We start from the raw sequence: 16,301 nt of genomic DNA, 5'->3' as shown, positions 1-16,301 counted from the left end.
TTTGATTTAGTGTGTGCTGTAAGAGATCCTTGCGAACAGTGTTTAGCAGTTTAAAACACGCTGCAAGGAGAAGAGGAATGAAAAGCTATAAATATCCGCCTGCATTCAAAGTTTCAGACGTGTTTATCTTACATTCCCATGCACAAGCAAGGCTAGTAACACAATGATTGTACATTGCGTCACGTATAAATATGTCATTGAAGAATTAGTAAAGCTTGGAAAACATTATCAGAAGCTTATTTCTTTTTAGAGGATTTAGCTAATAGTACAACAAGATATTTTTACTACGTTTCCTCCTGCGTTATTAGTCGTCTGTAGAGAGGGTGTAACACATGGATACCAAACTGTGTACTCAGTGCGCTGTGAGCTTTGTTTAGCGATGTGTCTAAGTAAATATATCCTCGTCCCGTCTTTAAATAAACTCCGAGCGGTGTTTAGGCGCCGAACATCTGCACCTTGCAAAGAAACTGCCGAGTGACATGAATTGTGCAGGACCTTGCAAAAGTGTATGTTCGGCGGAAAAGAATTGGCATAATCGAATAAATATCTTTGCGAAGCCTACTTTAGAGGTGTGCTTTGCCTAATAGCTTTCAAATTATAGTGATATGAAGGCAGCATACAAACTGATCACAAAATACAGTAAAGGTGGAAAATGCACTGTGTCACAATTGCTTGAGCGGTCGTATTTATTCACTTTGAATTCACTCGAAAAAATATCTACACTATCTGATCAAAAGTATACGAACACCTATTAGTGGGCATTAGTATGCCCTCAGCCATTATGACGGTTCCAATTCTGGTTCGGATCCTTTCAGTGAGGTATCTCAATGTCTGGTAGGAAAGACAGTCCATTCTTCCCCAAGAGTCAAATGGTTCAAATGGCTCTGAGCACTATGGGACTTATCATCTGAGGTCATCAGTCCTCTAGACTTAGAACTACTTAAACCTAACTAATCTAAGGACATCACACACATCCATGCCCGAGGCAGGATTCGAACCTGCGACCGTAGCAGTCGCGCGGTTCCGGACTGAAGCGCCTAGAACCGCTCGGTCACCGCGGCCGGCCCAAGAGTCGGACCCAGAGAAGTTAGTGATGTTACTCGCTGGGGTACGGAGTAAAGTCGACCTTTTAATTCATAATGATGGCTTTCTACTGGGTTGAGGTCGTGAGTCTGGGTAGGCCTGTCCGTTTCAGGAATGTTACCGTCCACAAACCATTGCCTCATAGATACTGCTTCACGACAGAGCACATCGTCCTGCTGATAGAGGCGGTCGTCGTCTCTGAAATTTTCCTCTACTGTACGTATGTACAGAATGCTGTAAAATGTGTTCATATCCTTCTGTATTTAGTGTTTCCTTCAGCGCATTAAAGCAAACCCAAATTCCTCCATCATATTGCCAAAGGGTACACAGTGATTCATCAGTCCAAATCACTCGTTCCCAGTCATCCATTGTCCGGTGGAGCCGCCCTTTACAGCACCTCAAGTGTTGCTAGGCACTGCTTCTACACGTAAGAGACTTACGAGGAGCTGCTTCACTACTGTGGCACATTCATTTTAATTCCTTATGCACAGCCATAGTGTTAGCTGGCCTGCTGGAAACACTCTGAACTCTCTAGAGATTCCTTCCGCAGATTTCGCGCAATTTTTACAACCACCCTCCGCAATAGTCTAAGCTCCCGGTCCGTCAGTACTTAGTTCTGAGTGGTCTCGATGTAGCTGCGGTTGTTCGTCGTGTTTTCATTTAACTATCACAACAGTCGACCTGAACAGGTTTAGAAGTGTCGAAATGTTCCTGATTGAATTTTTACTCTAGTGACATCCAATGACTAGACAGCGTTCGAAGTCACTGATCTCTCCTGACGGACCTATTCTGCTGTGTCCGGTTTCTACTGACAAGCCAATACCCCACGCCTCCGTTTATACTGGCGGGTCCACCTTGCGTGACACATGGTGGTCAAATCCGCATTACTTAGAAGTGTACGGATACTTTTGATCAGATAGTTGTATTTCGGAGTCTGATAGTTCCCCACATACTGTGTGACGGCCATATCGGAAAATACACTGTTCTCATTTTATTCAATTGCAGTAGAGGCAAGAAACTGGAGCCGCAAGACAAGCGACTCATGAATTGCTAATAAAATCGACAGTACGCCTCGGCGATGCAGAGCGTAATTAGACATAACAATAAATGGCGCGGCGTTGTTTGTTCAGCCTGCCGAGATAGTACAAGAACATCAGATGCCTGGTGTTCCCCCCACAGGGCGGAAGGCAGAAATGCAGGAGCGTTTCCTCGAATGCATGGGAGCAGAAAGATCGCCATCAAAATGAGAATGCGCTAACGGAGACAAGATCAGAATTGCACTGCTCGTGAAGTGTACAGCGAGCTACTTCAGGGTATCAGGGACATCACATGAGAGACAAGAGTGTCAGTGACTTATTATTTCGAAATTAATGACTTAACTCGTTAAAACGTTCGTCGTATTCGTGAAAAAGGTGGTTATGCTTTTACACTTAGTGACACATTGTAACAACATTCGTTGCACAGTTCTTCGTCAGTTGCAAATCTATTCCATACAACATACAGTATCTAAAAATGGCGAAGCGCCACTGTGTACCAGGTGAAGGTATTTAATTACTGCCAGAAATATTCCTGAATATCCACCAATAATTTCTAAAAGTGTGACTGGGAGTAATAACAGGCAAATGAAGCCTTTCGTCACTATTTCGTATTCATTAACATCCAGATCTACCACCGCGCCAGTGTTAAGATTTTTAGCGTCTTGGAGACAAAGTCATCGGAATTGGTTCGTAGCTATGAAGACTTGTACAATGGGTCGCCATCAGGTTACACAGGGAACTAATTAACTCTGCGTCGAGATAAATGTATGGAATACTAAGGTGACGCACACTGTTGACACAGTTTGATATTCAACTGTTCGTAACTATAGTTTTCCGTAAGGTACTTCATTCACTTACTGCCAGCCTTACACGCAGAACTATCAACTGACCATTCGTGAATATTCTTAAAGCAAACCTAAGGGTTTTTAGACTGATTCTTCAACGTATTATTAGTTTTTTATAGGACGGTCGGAATGACCTTTCTTTTAAGGAAGTAAACAGAGACATTTTCTTATAAAGAAAAATTCCATTCAGATGCCAGTAACGCTCCCCTTGTTTGAGCCACACTTTCGTTATTCAAACGTAACTAGTAATAAAAGCCTAGGAGGATTCGTACATATTGCTATGTTATTGTAACTACACATTCAATACAGCTGGCAAAACATATGAAACAGATACAGATTTTTACTTTGAAAACAAACTAAAGAAAATCATCAGTTACAGTTTGTATTCAGAAAAAAAACTGACGAATTTTGTGTTGTAATAAAATTCTTCTCCCCCATATTTCGTCACTAAAACAGCCTCAAAATTTGGAAACAAAAACTGTATTTAACACAACCCCTGCGTCTAATAAATCAAAGTTCATGAGAAATATTGTAAAGAATATGGGAAAGTGATCAGATTTCCAGATACGATATGTTACTGTGTTTACGAGAGTGCTGCAATGGGGATACCTCACACCGTAGTTGCACTTTTGTGAAATGTACCGGTCCGCATTCGGCCCCTGCTGGCTACGCGGCTCGAACACGGAGCGCTGCTGCCTTAATCATTGAGCACCGCTCGACGCGCGTGAGCACCTAACTGGAAACTCAAACCAGCGGCCAATTACCAACCACCAGTACGCATCTGCGTAACGAAGGCACTACACAAGCTTAACTTATTCCGCGTAGCAAAAATTTATTCCGCATTGCAAGAAACGAGGTCGTGCGAGGAGCGCTGGCAGCGAAATGCAAAATTTTTTGCTTGTTACTGCGAAATATTCTGTCCATAATGATATAGCGTAAAAAGACGTTAGGGCGGATTCGAGTCGATAAAAGGCTAAGGCTTCATTTAGCGTGATCATTTATGAAAGAAACCGCATGGAATCAGACAAAAAACCCTTTATACCAAGTATGAAGTTAATAATAAAGTTACGTAAGAGAATTATTTCGCTACGTTTCGTCTTTTAGACATGATTCCACGCACGGTAGAGGTGACTCTTAATTACAATATCATAAAACGTCAGTCTCGTAATGACATCAGCTGCATTCCATGTACCAGAAATACTACGCTACTGAAAGCCTATATTCTGGACTCGATCTTAATAATCTGAGGCATGATTTAGCATATATGTCTATTTTATCTCCATTTCGGTCGATCGATAAAAACTTCGTACTGTGGAAGCATATTCTGTTGCCTCGGGTTTCGTTGAATCCATAGTATACGTGGAGTTTAGTCACTCTCACATTAGTTTTGAGTGAGCACTACGGTCCGAGCAATGCGATTCTCCAGTGTATCTATGAAATCCGTTACGCTATTTAGTAAAGGCGATGGGAAAGGCGTCTGCACACGTATCTTCGACGCTTCGGCTTTAGGAGCATAAGGGCAGTTGCAAAATGTCAACGCATAATAAAGGTACGTAGCACACAGAATTTTTCTGTGTATTACGGTTGTTTGCTGCTTGGAAGTTTCTGTTATACACAGTACAACGCTATGACTGAATGTAAATGACGTGTGAGAAATCAAAGATGGCGCACGTGCTCGTAGGAATGAAAGAAGGGAGAGGGTTTGGGGTCTAGCGTTCCTTCGAAGACATTCCCATTAGAGGCGGAGATCAAACTCAGAATGGGGAAAGAGGCACCATCCAGCATTTTATCGTAAGCAACTTGGGAAAGCAAAGGAGGGGCGGATGGGGATTTGATCCCCGATCCCTCCTAAAACGAGACTAATACAGAAACTTTCTGGCAGATTAAAACTGTGTGCCGGACCGAGACTCGAACTCCCGAGTTTGAGTCTCGGTCCGGCACACAGTTTTAATCTGCCAGAAAGTTTCATATCAGCGAACACTCCGCTGCAGAGTGAAAATCTCATTCTGGAAGACTAATACTGCGACTCATCTCTCGGTCGCATAGAGGTGGAAGAGAAGTACGACTGCTAACACTTTATGTGGCAAGTATGAAGAAAGTTTTTTGTTCCTAATGAGCATTAAAGATTCCATTACGTCTCAATTGTGCCGTTCATAGTTTAGAGAACACAAGAGGGGAAAAGTATAAGGGATGTAATCGTGTTGTGCATGAAGTATCTGTAGAGAAGTCTGCGTCCCAGCGGTGTCAATAGTACGGTAGAGCTTCGATCGTGCGAAACAATTGGGGGTGGCTGTACGGGGTACTTGTTTGTTGGGTGGTGCGTTTTCAGGGTGTAAAAATAACTCAACCAAACAGTCACGAAAACTTTTTGTGTTGGTGTCTACAGGAAAAACGTAAAGATTGTCTCTCCTAAGAGTCGTCACACGCATTGTATGATGTTTCAGCTGACTTTTTTCAGTTTCGGTTTTGCATCGTTTACCTGTAATCGGTCCAGACAAACCTTCCTCAGCACGTTTTTCATGCGACGCTCTGTCGACGGAAAGGGTCGATTTGTTTCCAGTTACAAACAAAATGATTTCTAAAGCGGAATTTTATGTGTCCATTTGACAGAGCACGCCCAAATTAGCCTAGTTCGATATTTGGTATATCGATATATATTACTACGCACAGTAAAGCACTAAGAATGAACAGCAATCCAGCAGCTATTCTGTAGCGCTGCATACCTGGCGGTAGGAGTCAGGACGGGCCAGAGCAGTACTGGCAACTCGTCGAATTTACTGTCCCTGTTAATACATATCGTTAAAACAAATATCGCACTAAACTTATCTGGGACCGAATGGGTACGTAAAATTCCGATTTAAAAACATCTTGTTTGTAAGGGGAAACAAACCGGCGCTTTTCGTCGACAATGGGCATCGCATGAAAAATGTGATGACCATTACTTGTTTGGGCTACACAATACCAAAAAGAAATTGCAACTGTCTTCTGAAATAGTAGAGGAAATGAGCCTGACGATTCTTACGTGAGACATACTGCATGTATTTTGTATCACGCGTCTTACAAATAACGCAGATAACTGACTTCATAGCCAGCTGGATTTATGCCAGGTTTCTCGTTTTTCTGCCATGTAACTACATTCGCAATTTGTTAAGGTATCACTTTTCTTGTCGGTGTTCGATGCTGGTGCATTTCCAACTCCATACTCACGAGGTAAGCTTGATCCACACTCATGAACAGGTTTATTATTTTAATGTTATCGGTCACACTACACGTGTTTTTGTTTGGTCACCATTACGAACGGCTCAACAGCACCAAGCGAAGACTGAAACGTCAGCAGGCAAAACGAACAACAACCGTTGGCAAATTTGAAAAAATCTGACTGGAACGTTTTCGGTTAATCGATGCTTCGGTCAATCGGTACTGAGGTAATCAATGCTCTATTGTATGTTAGTAAAACTGGAATTATGTGGCGTTACCTACGCAAATGCCTGAACGGATCAAACGACTGATGTCAGTGGAATTTTTATTTCTGCTTCAGTAGAAAGACGTCACTATTCAGAAAGTTTCATTAAATAAACTGTATCGTAGTTTTTTTGTTGATTCCATCCGACATGTGTGTGCTCTACTCATTACACTTGTCAGTAGATTTTCAGAAGGCTTTTGGCACTGTACCACACAAGCGGCTTGTAGTGAAATTGCGGGGGAATATCGTCTCAGTTATGTGACTGGATTCGCGATTTCCTGTCAGAGGGGTAATCGACTGAAAGTCATAGATTAAAACGTAAGTGATTTCTGGCGTTCCCCAAGGTAGTGTTATAAAATATAGATCCTCTGATTTTCATTATCTATATAAATGATTTAGGAGACAATTTGAAAAGCAGTCTTAGGTAGTTCGCATATGATGATGTTATTTATCGTCTAGTAAACTCATTAGAAGATCAAAACAAATTGCAAAACGATTTAGAAAAGTATGAGCATGGTGCAAAAATTGGCAATTTACCCTAAATAATGAAATGTTTAAGGTCATCCACATGATTGCGAAAAGGAATCCCTTAAATTTCGGTTACACGACAAATCAGTCAAATCTAAAGGCCGTAAATTCAACTAAGTGCCTAGAAATTACAATTATGAACAATTTAAACTGGAAAGAACACACAGAAAATGTCGTGGGAAAGGCAAACAAACGACTGCGTTTTATTGGCAAGGCACTCAGGAAAGATTTACTAACGAACTGCCTGTACTACGCTTGCCCGTCCTGTTTTAGAATACTGCTCCGCTGTGTGGGATCTGTACCAGATAGGGTTATCGAAGTACATCGAGAAAGTTGAAATAAGGGCAGCACGTTTTGTATTCTCGCGAAATAGCGGAGAGAGTGTCAGTGAATTGATACAGGATTTGGGGTGGACATCATTAAAACGTAGGCGTTTTTCGTTGCGGCGGAATCTTCTCATGAAATTTGAATTCCCAACTTTCTCCTCTGAATGCGAAAATATTTTATTAACGCCAACCTACATAGGGAGAAACGATAATCATAATAAAATAGGGGTAATCAGAGCTCACACATTTTTTCTGTGCGCTGTTCGAGACAGGAATAATAGAGAATTAGTGTGAAGGCGGTTCGACGATCCCTCTGCCAGGCACGTAAGTGCGATTTGCAGAGTATCCATGAGGATGGTGCCGAGTTGCGGGGTTTTCCTCGCTCGGTGGTGGCGGGACTCACCTGCTTGGAGAAGACGGCGATGTCCTCGTTGAAGGACTCGGAGGAGCAGACGTCGCCTCCCGCGACGCCGGGCTCCCGCGGGGTGCACGTCGCCAGCTCGCACTTCTCGAAGATGAGCGCCAGCAGCGGGAACAGGGGGTGCCTGCAACCACAACAACAACACGTCGCGTCAGCTCATGCCCGCTCACAAGTGATTCGTGGATTTATATGGAATAGAGAATGGGGAAAGAATTGAAAGGGATGGGTGGGAATTCGTGACTTCCAGCTGCGCAGGGCACTATGGTAATGCAATGACAAAAACTGAATATTTCTGCCGGACCCGGACGCGAACCCCGATTTATTGCTTCTCGTGAACGGTTGCCTTAATCGTTTCGGCCATCCGGACACGGTTCCTGACCAACTCAAACTTCCAACTTGATCGCATTCTGCTTTGCAGCGTTTCTCTTCTATTAACGCCAACTCTCAAGTTGATTCCCGTAGGAGTTCGGACAATATTAGTGAATCCGCACTGAAACGAACGTCAAGGAGCCGTCGCGCTCTTGCAGAAATGTGTACATTGAGTGGTTACTTTTGCTGTCGTACATGACGAACAGCAGGGATATTACTCAAATTTATAAATTTCTAATTCTTGGATCCTGCCAACTAGCCGACGAGCTCCTCGGGCTCTGACGACTAGACAAAATCTACACATATATTCCATATGCCTGTGCTCAACAGGTGTTTCTTGAGTCTGTTTATATATTAACTAAAATACCGTTAAATGGGGTACCAAATGACGTTTGTCAATGGACTGAGGTTTCCTTCAACGAAGACGCAGCGTGTTGTCTTGGATGAAGAGTCATCAACAGAAGTAGAAATAACTTCTGATTTGCCTCAGGGAATTGTGTTGGGACCCTTCTACCCACGCTACACGTATGTTAATCAGTTGCCAGGCACTATTTATACTAACCTCAGATTCTACAGATTATACAGTTATCTGCACTGAGCAGGAAAACAATTCGACCAAATGTGTAGGGCAGAAAAAATGGCTCTGAGCACTATGGGACTCAACTGCTGTGGTCATCAGTCCCCTATAACTTAGAACTACTTAAACCTAACCAACCTAAGGACATCACACACATCCATGCCCGAGGCAGGATACGAACCTGCGACCGTAGCAGTCGCACGGTTCCGGACTGCGCGCCTAGAACCGCGAGACCACCGCGGCCGGCTGGAGGGCAGAAACAAAACGTAAACAAATCAATTTGAGTATAAGAACTAAGGATCGCAGTTGCATATTTTCGGCGCTGTAAGAACGTAATTGAAATGTGAAATATGTATGTCTTTACCCTCAAAATGAAATGTAATTCACAGCAAAAATACATGTAAAGAAAATGTTTGGACTAATCAATCGTCACGACAAGAACAGGAGAAACTGAAAGCATCACATGCACGTGTGTCGTATTTAACTGACGTAGCATGCAGTACTTCACTGGAAATTAAAACAAATCACATGACTATGTGTCATGTTTTAACATGCCCTAAAAAGGTAAAAGCACACAGACGTGCCATCTCTTAATTAACATAAGTATATAGTAATAAGTCTTGAATTTGACCACCGTTTTCACGCTGGCATCCCCAATTCCGCTACTCAAATTCCTTCGTTCGGCCCTGTATTTCTGCTCTACATTTTTGTTCAAATTGTTTTTCCGCACCCTGTGTAATGACGTATTATCTGCCAAACCTGCGCAGATATTCGGTCATATCGTGACTAGATTTCAGAGAGGTGGCAAGATTGGAAACTTACTTCAAATGTACAGAAAAATGAAACTGTACGCTTCGCAAAACGCCAGAAAGCAGAATTCTACGACAACAGTATCGACGAGTCACAATTATTACAGCCAGACAAATCATACAAGTACGTAGGTATAACAATTTGTAGACATCTGAAATGGAATTATAACAAAGGCTTAATCGAGGGTAAAGGAACTGCACACCAGTCCAGTGGCAGGATACTGGCAACATCCAATGTGTCTACAAAGAACTGTGACAACGCTTGTAGGAACAATCTTAGACAGTGAACGCAAATGTATTATTGAGATTAACACACAGTGTACGGAACCATGCTTTCTCGAATTCTAATGCTATATTCATTTTAACCTTACTAAGTAAGTTTCTGTAAAACGTGGCTGTTTGTAACAGTATTGTCCAATTTACTCTTCACCCTCAAGCTCCCATTCAGATTGCTCGAGTCTATTTCTGGTCGGTTTGACCAGCATTGTTAGTAGTACGATAACAGCGATAAATAACAATATACAGATAGATTTACCAACGAAGAGTTGGCCGATACATGTCTTGTGCATGGTTTCTCTGAATACAATGGAATAGTGGCATAACTATGCGGTGCTGAGGTGTTCCCGCAGCTATGATAACCATACCACTTTTCATCGTCTGAAAGTTTTGTATTATTTTGTGTTTTATTCGTATTGGTGTTCGCATATTACAGGCTGTTATGAAGACATTTTCATAGAAACAAATGTGACTGTGGTATGAAACTGAATAATTAGTAATTACTTTATTACTAATCTGACGAACAACCGGAGACCACGGGAGCCTTATACCGAAATATTCAGAGAATATCGCTGAACGATGTAGCAAATTTAGTTGGCGCAGTTCCGGTTCACACTGTGTAAAACTTTTATAAAAAGTCCGTACTGTCATGTGACCTGGTAACGTGCATTAATTTCCTTCAGAAAACCTTAATAATGTTCTTTTGTCTTTCTTTTCTGTTTGAATATGTCCTTCTTCTTCTTCTTATTATTTTTCTTCATCCATCACCATCACCATCAACACCACTTCACGTGTTAGGCAAATTGCTTGTTACGGTACTCCATCACTTGTATGGTTTTCCTACATTTTTCTTATATTGCGTTTATAATTGAGAGCCTTCACCGTGAATCTTTCTGCACCCACATGATATACATGTTCCTTCCATTTTCTCCTATTTTCTTTATTTTTCGTTTCGGCTATATTTCCTAAATCTTTCTTTATACCTTCATTTCTTTTTCGATATTCCTTAGTGTTTCCTTCTACTTTTCTTAGAAATGAAATGATCGTGGCACTGATAGGCGGGAGCCCCGTCCGGGGATGTATGGCCGCCGAGATGCAAGTCTTATTTCTGGTGAGGCCACATCGGGCGATTTGAGTGTCGTTGATGAGATGAGACGATATGATGATGGTGATGATGAAGATGATGATGACAACACAATATCCAGTCCATGAGCGGAGAAAAATCTCCAACCCGGCCGGTAATCTACCCCGGGCCCTCTGCATTGTAGGCAAACACGTTATCACTCAGTTAAGCAGGTTGACACTTTTCTTAGAAATCTCATTTCTTGAACCTGTATATACTTTCTCGGCGTCTTCTTGTTACCCATACCTCACTTTCGTAAGTGAGCGTTGGTAAAGCTATTGTTTTATAAAATTTCAGTTGGGTTTCTTTTCTGGCTTTATTCTGCCAAATTTTAAGATGGTTCCACATACGGAATAAGTTTAATTTTTGGCCCACGTCATAGTTATACATTCGTAAGATCAAATGGTTCAAATGGCTCTGAGCACTATGGGACTCAACATCTTAGGTCATAAGCCCCCTAGAACTGAGAACTACTTAAACCTAACTAACCTAAGCACATCACACACACCCATGCTCGAGGCAGGTTTCGAACCTGCGACCGTAGCAGTCCCGCGGTTCCAGACTGCAGCGCCAGAACCGCACGGCCACCGCGGCCGGCATTCGTAAGTGATGTAGCAACCTAAATATTTAAAATGTTCTATTTGCTCCAAGATTTTATTATTAAAGAGTAAGTTTTGTATCTAACTGATAGTCTACCCTCTCCCCGACGTGTCTCCAAGTGAGCAGAAATTCCGGCACTCGGTCACAGTCACTACTGTCGGGATTTTGGCTCACCCAGATAAGGGCAAGGACAGAAATCATTCCCTTTCCTATGCGATGTGAGCATGACTACCACTGGCATGTAAACACGTTTCTTAAGGGCCTCTGTACCAAATTCCGTAGTGAGTTTCTAAGCATAAATTGGCGCTACAGCAACAGTAAGTACGCTTCCATCAAATGAGCAGAGCAAGTCGAGGTCGGTAGAGAGGCGGAGAGGGCGACCATTGTTTTGATCGAGAGCCCTGCGAACACACACACACACACACACACACACACACACACACACACAAACACACACACGCCCTCGGGCGCGACACAATGAGCAGTGCCGCGGAATACACGCCCACTTGTTTCCGCGCGGCGAGCCGGGCCCGTCCGATCCGAATTATCCGCGCCCCTTGGAAAAGCACGCGCCTCCAGCCAGCCGCTGCCACGGCCGCCGCACTAATAAGATTATTTAATAGGTTTCCGGCCGAGTAAGGGCGCAGGTGCCACTCTGCGCGCTAACGTGGCGGTCTCCGCTGCGGACCGGCGCGTCATTAAACACGGCTTTAATTACGGCGCCGCCTCGCGGTTCTCTACCACCATTATGGCGACGCGGCTCATACCTGTTTAAAGAGGGAAATCCTCGCGAAAACTATAAACTGCCAGGGTGCGACTTTTTGACAGCAACGAAGGATCTCAAACCACCAACACAGGCAGCATTTTTCGCTGCTGCCCTGTCGTTAATTTATTTTCTCGACCTTCTGACGATTGAAGTTACTCTAAATCTCTTTTAGATGTGAAACATGTACGTCACACATTCTCTTGTACAACTTACAGGCCAATATTTGAAGTTTCCAGAGTCTTGCATTTTCATTTATTCTCATTTTTATTACGCCTATAACTAATTCTGACAAAAGTGTTAAACATGTATTATCCAATCGAGATGCCTTATTTTACAGCCGGCCGAGGTGGCCGAGCGGTTCTAGGCGCTACAGTCTGGAACCGCGCGACCGCTACGTTCGCAGGTTCGAATCCTGCCTCGGACATGGATGTGTGTGATGTCCTTAGGTTAGTTAGGTTTAAGTAGTTCTAAGTTCTAGGGGACTGATGACCTGAGATGATAAGTCCCATAGTGAGCAGAGCCATTTGAACCTTATTTTACATAAAAAGCGTGCATTATATAATTGACTGGAAATAGTTCATATAACATGGGTGCAACACACGTGTGACAGGGTTGCAGACGGTACTACTGTTATACAAAACAGTGGAGAATTATGTCATCGGTGAAATTCTACAATGTATTTACTTTCGAGTTTGGTATCAACCTGGGTCGAAAATAGTATAGCCATATTTCATTCTCAAAAAATGTGAGCAGCGTCTGTTAAGAACTGAATGTTATCTAGCATAGGCTTGTTGACCTGAATAAATACTCTTCATAACATTTCAAGCCATGGAAATGTTCCAGTGTATTAAATACAGCACTCTTTCTCCACGTGAAAAACAACAGAACGAGAGAACTTCGAATCGTACTTCACTTTAAAATCTTGATTTCCAGCGAAAACTTTCGGTGGCACAAAGTAAAAGCACGAACAACTTCTGCTGTAATATCGTGCGAAAATAACTTTATCATTTAGTTTCTTGTGATATCCTATCTTTAGATGATGATGATGATGACTATGAGATGATGTTTGGTTTGTGGGGCGCTCAACTGCGGGTTATCAGCGCCCGTACAAATTCCCAACCTCTGCTCAGTCCAGTCTCGTCACCATCATGAATGATGATGAAATGATGAGGACAACAAAAACACCCAGTCATCTCGAGGCAGGTGAAAATCCCTGACAGTGCCGGGAATCGAACCCGGGACCCTGTCCTCGGGAAGCGAGAACGCGACCGCGAGACCACGAGCTGCGGACGCCTATCTTTATAATTCGTGACTGTGTCAATCTGTGAATTCTAAATCAACATATTTAGACAACAAATTAAAAAAAATGTTCATAAAAGGTTTTTCACAGACCTTGTAACTTGGCGTGTGAGGTAATTGAAAGAAGTTGGAACCAAATCTGAAAGCGACTTATTTGAGAAATTAAATGATATTAGTTAAAAAGTCTTATCCGCTTATAGCACTACACGGAAGACTGAAATGTGCTTGTGGATTCATAATAATCATTAGAATTGAAAGTCGTAATGAAATCCTGTTAGCCACCATATTTTTTTTAACGGGTCCACAACCCGAAAAGTTGGGGATCCATTGCCTTAATAAGCTCTATTCGAATCAAACTGCCCAGAGAAAAATATATTCGATATATTGTTTTCTGGTGCGCTATTCGTATATACATAATCATTGTCGCACATGTAGTATATTCGTACAAGCATTGCTGGGCTATCATATGGAGCAAATGTTATGCAATTTAAGTTCAGTCCACGTAGCTGTAGACCGTAACTTGCGTATCGAATACCATTATTTGTGAAGTATTTTCTGCCTTTAGTGCGGCTTAATTCAATTTGCTTCAGTTTTTCATTGATTACGTATATTGCAATAGTGGTATGAGCCCTTTGTTTTTACATTTAACGAATTTGAACAAGGCAAGACGTGTCACGGCCAGAGGCGGGCACGCAGTAGAAGGGCTCGCTGCTACTCTTGTGTGGACAGCGACGGCGCCTGAAGAGCCGGAGTACTTCAGCTGATGAAGGCCGGAGCACATTTCATCAGTGTTTGGACAATAAATTAATCTAGGCCAGCGCTTAAACGGCAACTTAACGAACACCAAATGGGCGTTAAAACTCCGTGATGGCTGATGCTCTAGTACGTGCAGCTACCCAGCTTTGCAGGGGTGCACAAAAAAAATTACATCCCGACAAAAGGATGACAGAGTATAGTATGGGAACAAAAGGCTACACTGCATTTCTAATGAAACGTCTCAGAATTTTGTTTGGATTCATCGGTTATAATATGTTGTTGTATTAACGCGAAAGACGTACTGTTTGAAATTTCGGAGAGTGTACGGGAGAGGAATTTGATATCCCGCAGACATCGTAGTAATCGGAGACGGAGAGCTCCTTGGAAGCAATTCATAAAATAGAGGATATTCAAAAATTCAATGTATAAACCGACATGTATTACGAGGGAGCCAATAACAAATAGATTTCATTAGGCAACCAAGTGTTGGGAAACGCATATTCAGAGAGCACTAGGCACGCGTAAGTACGCCCGTGGCGGAGATAAACAGAAAATACTATCTTCAAATATCGTTACACGACACATGTTTTAGGTACTTACTGTTTTTACGTCCTGACGATCGGACTGAATCAGTAAACATTGTTAATAGAACGAAACTGGATTTCCTCTTTCGTCTTGACAATTATTCCCTGGCAAGCTGACAACAACTCATGATCCACGGGAGCTGTATTACCGTGCTACCCAAGGTTGAATAGATTAGGAGATGGCTTCAGGATCAAAGCATATCCTTCATGACCACCCTTTAGGCTCATCTGGTTGCCTCCGGAAGGTGGTTGTAAGTGAATGCTCGGGTGTTGTGCGTTCCATCGACACGACATATCGCCTCTCCTCGGTTGCCTGTCGCCCATCTAGGCTTGCAGTTCGTAAGTTGATACTTTGGCTGTCCAGTTCAGCTTGTGCCAAAGTTACTTATTACGTTATTGACAGGTGTTTTGCCAAAGACGTTCCTATCCTGGTCTGTAACTTCTTGTCGAATGGCACAGTCCCAGACGATTTAGTCCGGAGTGTCGATTGCTCCACATTCACAAATATGTGCGGTGCGTTGTATTTTCATTATATTTCTTGCTCTGGAGCTATCAAAGTGTATTCCACTCCTGGTCCAGCGCTGTAGATAATGGTGCTCATTTGGAATATTTATTGTAACACTGATCCCAACGATAAAGTACTGAGACACATTTAACATTGCTTTAATCTCAACCATATCCAATGACTTCTTGGATACTCCGAACTCACTCAATATGCAGTTCCGTCACTTGACTGCTTAACGAAATATATTTTTTTTGTTGTTTCCGTCAGTCCGGAGCTCGTGGTCGTACGGTAGCGTTCTCGCTTCTTGAGCAACGTAGAGATTGAAAAACATTGGGGGGGAAGGGCTGCAACCCTATCTCACTCTCCGTCTGAACCACTGCCCCCCTTCATGTCCTTCGACTCTTATGTATGCAGTCTGGTTTTTGCACAAGTATTCCAACCTGACGGAGAGACACGGATAAAGAAGGGTAAATTTCTCCCAGAATTTGTGCTACAGGTATCAAGACACTATGGTGGTGGCAGAATGGGTGCAACACTGCTACCAGACAGGAGTAGCGGGTTTCAGATCCCCGTACGTACACATAAATTACGGTTTTTTAGGTTATCCATATATCATTTCAGGCAATACTAGGGTTGTTGCTGTCATACAGTCGTGGCTTATTCGTCCCGTTTTCCGTCCCCTAGTGAGCTACCGGCGCGGTAAGGCGTGTCACGTATCTCTAAATTCCCTCTCAACGGTGGGGCAATGGCGTAACTGAGCGCCGTGCGCCGAGGAGTTAGCTGTGCGGGCAGGGTCGCGTACCTGGCGGTCGTGGCGCGACTCCCGGCAGACGCCGATCAGTCAGCAGCTCGCGTTTTGACAAATAACGGCGTCCCGCGGCCGACCTCTGACCCGTAAATTAGCGCGGCGACAGCAGGCCCGTGCGCTCCGCCC

At 43.1% G+C, this 16,301-nt stretch overlaps 1 protein-coding gene across 1 annotated transcript in view; it reads right to left on the bottom strand.

Annotated features, from left to right (window-relative positions):
- LOC126481099 (homeobox protein homothorax-like) overlaps nt 1–16,301 on the bottom strand; it is a 494,851-nt gene that overhangs the window by 444,038 nt on the left and 34,512 nt on the right. Inside the window, exon 3 of the mRNA XM_050104618.1 lies at nt 7,686–7,827. Within this exon, the coding sequence (XP_049960575.1) occupies nt 7,686–7,827 (142 nt within the window). The remainder of the gene's footprint in view (nt 1–7,685; nt 7,828–16,301) is intronic.

The sequence above is a fragment of the Schistocerca serialis genome, chromosome 5 (assembly GCF_023864345.2).
Source record: "Schistocerca serialis cubense isolate TAMUIC-IGC-003099 chromosome 5, iqSchSeri2.2, whole genome shotgun sequence".
NCBI lineage: Eukaryota > Metazoa > Arthropoda > Insecta > Orthoptera > Acrididae > Schistocerca > Schistocerca serialis.
The sequence above is the reverse complement of the archived record's forward strand: the minus strand, read 5'-3'. Positions and strand labels throughout refer to the sequence as shown.